The 4964-nt window shown below is 42.6% G+C and overlaps 1 protein-coding gene and 1 pseudogene across 1 annotated transcript; one reads left to right on the top strand and one right to left on the bottom strand.

Annotated features, from left to right (window-relative positions):
- Positions 1-1052: 1052 nt before the first annotated feature.
- Positions 1053-1914, bottom strand: LOC123249837 (annotated as a pseudogene).
- A 243-nt stretch (positions 1915-2157) lies between these two features.
- LOC123249836 (P2X purinoceptor 5-like) lies at positions 2158-3453 on the top strand. Its single transcript, XM_044678946.1, has one exon. The coding sequence runs from the start codon at positions 2158-2160 to the stop codon at positions 3451-3453; it is 1296 nt and encodes a 431-aa protein (XP_044534881.1).
- The last annotated feature ends 1511 nt before the right edge of the window (positions 3454-4964 follow it).

Genomic DNA, 4964 nt, shown 5'->3' with positions numbered 1-4964 from the left:
ACTGAGTCTGATAGTGGAGGGCAAATTGGAGGAAGAAGAGGTCAGAAACTAAACAACGATGAATAGGATGGAGAGTAATGCACACAGTAATGATAATGATGTTATTTATTTATAAGTCTCTCTGATAAGGGCCTAATTTCTCAAATACTTAAAGAAATGAGTTAAATTTATAGGAGTATAAGAATTTGCCAGTTGGTGAATGGTAGGGGGATATTAACAGTTAGTTCTCAACCAAAGTAATTAAAGTTCTCTACAGCCACATGGAAGAATGTTCTGGTTCATTATTGGTTGGAAAGATTCAGATTAAGGTGCCTTTGTGGTACCACCGCACACTTATGAGATTGGGTATTAGGAAAGAAAAGGAAAATGACAATCCTTGGAAGGGATATGGGAAAGTTGAAAGAGGAATGCACCATTAAAGGAATTGTGCTGTGCACTGATTCAATCAATCTGGAGAGCAATTTGGACCTATGCCTAAAGGGCTAAAAAGTAGTATATACCCTTTGATTCAGCAATCTCTTTACTAGTTTTGTATCTCAAAGACATAAAAAGGAATTGGGGGAAATACTTCTGCGTACAAAAATATTTAAAATTCTTTTGGGGGAGATAAAGAATTGGAAATTTAGGGGATACCAATCAATTGGAGAATGACTGAGTAAGTTATAGTATATAATTGTAATTGACTATTATTGTGCTATAAGAAATGACAAGCAGGAGGAGCTCAGAAAAACCTGGAAAGACTTACACAAACTGAAGCAGAGTAAAATAAGCAGCACATTGCACACAGTGACAGGAATATTGTATAAAGAACAACAGTATAGAGCACTTATTCTTAGCAATACAATTATCCAGATGTATGTCAAAGGACTCATGATTAAAAAAAATAATGCCATCTGCTTCCAGAGAAAAAGAACTGATAAAGTTTTGTTTTGCTTTGTTTTGGAGATGTCAAGAAATGTTTAAGCACAGTGAGCAGAGGAAGATATCTTATCCCAAGAGTGGTGGAGTAGTCTGCCAGTAACTTAAGTCACTTTTTGAAATCTTCATTGGTTTTAAAACCCTGTGACATGTCTTATTGCTATCAAGGGCACAAAATGTCTACCATATGGGACATGTTCTTGGGAATATACAAGTGATATTCCATGGAGAATAAGAGTGGGGTGAACCTTGTGGTAGGAAAGACTGGGAGTAGTCCTTGAGTAGTCCTTCAGGGAGGATCTTCATTCTGGTGCTAAGGGAAGGATATTCTGCAAGCCTGAGAAGGGTACACTTTCATATTTTGCCACCCTTTACATTGGTACTCCTTGCCTACACATACATATGGTTTGTCCAGGTTCAACTTGGACACTAATTGAGTCAGAGAGATTCCTGGTCTTGAGATTTGCTTGGGTGGTCAGAGCAGCATCAAGGGGATCTTCCTTCTTTTTGCCTTCTGATACACCATCAGGAACTGTCATCCCTAAGGGATCCTTCTTCATTGTTTGTGTGTGATTAGCCTTTCTAGGAGAAGAAATGGTGAAGTCCCTTGTGCCAAACTTGTGAATTGGTAAAATCCCATGGCAACTACTGTTGTCAGAACAGTCAGTTGAACTTTTGTTTCTGAACTGACTGGTGGAAGATGCAGGCTTAGTAATGCAGTGTATCAATATTGGAGCACGAAAGGCTGGAGACTTGGAATATCAAGGACATTGGGTTCTCACTACTGCACGTGAAGTCTTTCTTGTAGAACTGTGCCAACTGTCTTTAGATGAACACATGATTTTAGCTTTGGTCTCCTTCGTAGCTGTCCTAACTGATACTCTGACATTTGCCCGTTCTTCAACAAAAAGAGAAGCTATACATGTTGCTGCATCCACTCAGCCTTTGGTAAGCAATCTGCAGACTCTCTTCTTCATCCTTGGCTTCAGATTTCATTTTGGCGGTTCCTTCACTGTTATAGTTCTTATTTATTAATACCTTCAAGAACAGAGGTAGTTGCTCCACCGAGTTCAGTTCGCTCCACTATTCCCCAGATCAGGGGACCTGAGCTAACAGGATCCAGAGCATTGTGAGGGGAACCCAGAGCCATTTTGCCTCTTCCACAGTATTTGTACCACAAGGACTACAGCCCTGCCTACATTCCTGCTCTTCCTTCCCTTGTGACTTGGGTAGGAGAGGATGAGCCAGGCGGATTGCAGGACCCTGTGCTTCAGCATGTTGTATTACAGGACAAAAAAGTACCTCCTCACCAATAACAGCAAGTTGGGATTCCTTCACCGGCTGATACAGTTAGCCATTCTGTCTTATCTGCTGGGGTGGGTGTTCCTGGCAGAGAAAGGCTACCAGACCGTAGACAGTACAGTTGAGAGTTCTGTTGTTAGCAAGGTCAAAGGCACCACCTCCACCAAAAATTCAGAGTTTCTGAATGAGATCTGGGACTCAATTGACTACGTCATTCCCTCCCAGGGAGAAAATGTTTTCTTCATAATCACCAACCTAATCCTGACTCCAAAACAGCAGCAAACTACCTGTGCTGAGAGCCCCAAATTCCCAAATGCTCTGTGCTCCCAGGACAGCAATTGCCCTCAAGGAGAACCTGTTATTAGTGGGAATGGAGTGAAGACTGGCAACTGTCTGATAACGGGCGGCAACGGCAGTGGCACATGTGAGATCTTTGCCTGGTGCCCAGTGGAGAACTCATTCCATTCCAAGAAGATAGTTTTGGAAAATGTTGAAAACTTTACCATCTACATCAAGAATAACATCCGCTTCTCCAAATTCAACTTTACCAAGACCAATTTGCGAGAAACCAAAAGCAAATCCTATCTGAAATCCTGCCACTTTGGTCCTAAGAGTCCATACTGCCCAATCTTCCGGGTGGGTAATCTGGTCAAATATACTGGGCATGATTTCCGGGAAATGGCCTTGGAGGGTGGGGTGATAGGGATCCAGATGGAGTGGGACTGCAATCTGGACTTTTCTCCCCCTGTCTGCAAGCTCCATTACTCCTTCCACCGTCTGGACAATGCAAAGACCGTTGCCGGTGGATACAACTTCAGATTCGCTAGGTATTATCAAGATGCCAATGGGGTAGAGTTCCGCAAGCTGATGAAGGTCTATGGGATCCGATTTGACGTGCTGGTGACTGGCAGGGCTGGAAAGTTCAGTATCATCCCCGCGCTCATCAACGTGGGCTCATGCATAGCCTTGTTGAGCGCCGGGACTCTTTTTTGTGACTTAGTACTCCTTTACCTCGTCAAAAAAAGCCGCATATACCGAGATAAAAAGTACGAGGAAATAACGTTTTCCACAAGAAAGTTCCCATCTAAGCAATCTGTAAGGAGGAAAAAGGAATCCTCTTCTTCTGTTGTCAAGGAATCAGCCTCCTCTGTTGGCCTGAAACCAACCTCCTCTGTTGGCCAGGAGATATCAACGGAACTGGAGACAGCAGTGTCAGAGTGGGGCCCTGTCTGACTCCCACTGCTGCCACCAGGGGGCATGGGAAGCTGGCTGACATGTGGTCCAGGCAGGTACAAGGTACAAATGGGTCAGCTGGCATCAAATCCAGTCCCCTGCTCTCCAGGGACTTTGTTAGAAACCAACTCTTGTCCTCTGAGCAGCATGTGGCTTCTGGAGGTGACCACCACACTAGACAAACATCTTGGAAATTGGTGGAGAAGAAAGGGAAGCAGCCTAGAGCCAGCTCCTGCCTTCTGCCACTACCTCTCCTCTCCATTCTGTAGACTGGGGAGAGAGGAGGATTTAGGGGGCTTTAGAGGAGGATCCACAGGCCCTGCAGACAGTAGTGTCTGTCCTGCTTGGGCTTGTGCATGTCAGAACCATGGGGGCAGGCAGTAGTCCCACCTAACTTTGGGGGGTTGTTTCCTGCAGGTGATCTTCCATCCTTTTGGCATGCTGTAGGTGAAATCTGCTGGGGAAAGGCAGCTTCTGGAAGTTAGAACCTTCAGTCCCTCATGACTTACAGAGTTCATTCCAGTGGGACATTGGTGAGGCCCAGGAGTGCTCCTTTGGCAAAGGTTATCATACAGGCTCCTCTGCAGCCCTCTTCCCATATGCCAGCTCCTGCAGGATGCCCAAAGCATGGCCCCAAAAACTCCCAAAAGAGGTAGCCACCCTTATCTCAAGAAGCAGCAAAACTCCCTCCAAACACACATATTGGCTGTCCTGGGGCAAAAGAGCAGGAAGCATTGCTGAACTGGGTCTATCTACTCCAAGGTATCCTCAGGGAATACCTGTGGCGCTCAGAGAGCAGACCAGAGGGCTCTACATCAGGGGGTGCCATGCTAGCTTTTCTCATTAATATTGACTTTTATACAACCCTCTCTTAATATAATACCTTGTAACCCACAAAGAAAAATAAATCCAGACCAAAACAAACTTCATTTTCTCATAAGTTTTTTTCTACTTCAGTTTCTTAATTATAGAAAGAAAAATAAGTTATAGGAAAAATATAGGAAAATGTTTTATAAGATTATACATATAAAATCTGTATGAGATTGCTTAACATATCAATAAGATTTGGAGTTTTGGGGCCATGGGAGGGAGGGATGGAGGAGAGAATTTAAGATTCAATATTCTTTGAAAAATGTTGTAAACTCTACTTACATGTAATTGAGGAGAAATAAAATTAAATTGAAGAAAGATAATTCATATTTAAAATATTTCTGTTATAGTATAGATTGTTCTTCATGTTCATCATCACACTTTATATCATTAATTGACTATCTGAAGCCATTACTTAATTACTCACAGAATGATGATATTCAATAAATCATATTTATGTAACATAATTTGTTCTTCCATTGTCTAATTGATAAGCATCCTCTTAGTTTCCAGCTCTTTGCTACTATAGAGAGCTTCTATAAATATAGTCATCTATATAGGACATTTCCTTCTTCCTTTAATATCTTTAGAATATACACCTAGTAGTGATATCTTCCTTGGAATATGCTCCAGTTTGTCAA

This window comes from Gracilinanus agilis, chromosome 5 (genome assembly GCF_016433145.1).
Source record: "Gracilinanus agilis isolate LMUSP501 chromosome 5, AgileGrace, whole genome shotgun sequence".
Taxonomy (NCBI): domain Eukaryota; kingdom Metazoa; phylum Chordata; class Mammalia; order Didelphimorphia; family Didelphidae; genus Gracilinanus; species Gracilinanus agilis.
This window is presented reverse-complemented; position numbering and strand designations above follow the sequence as displayed.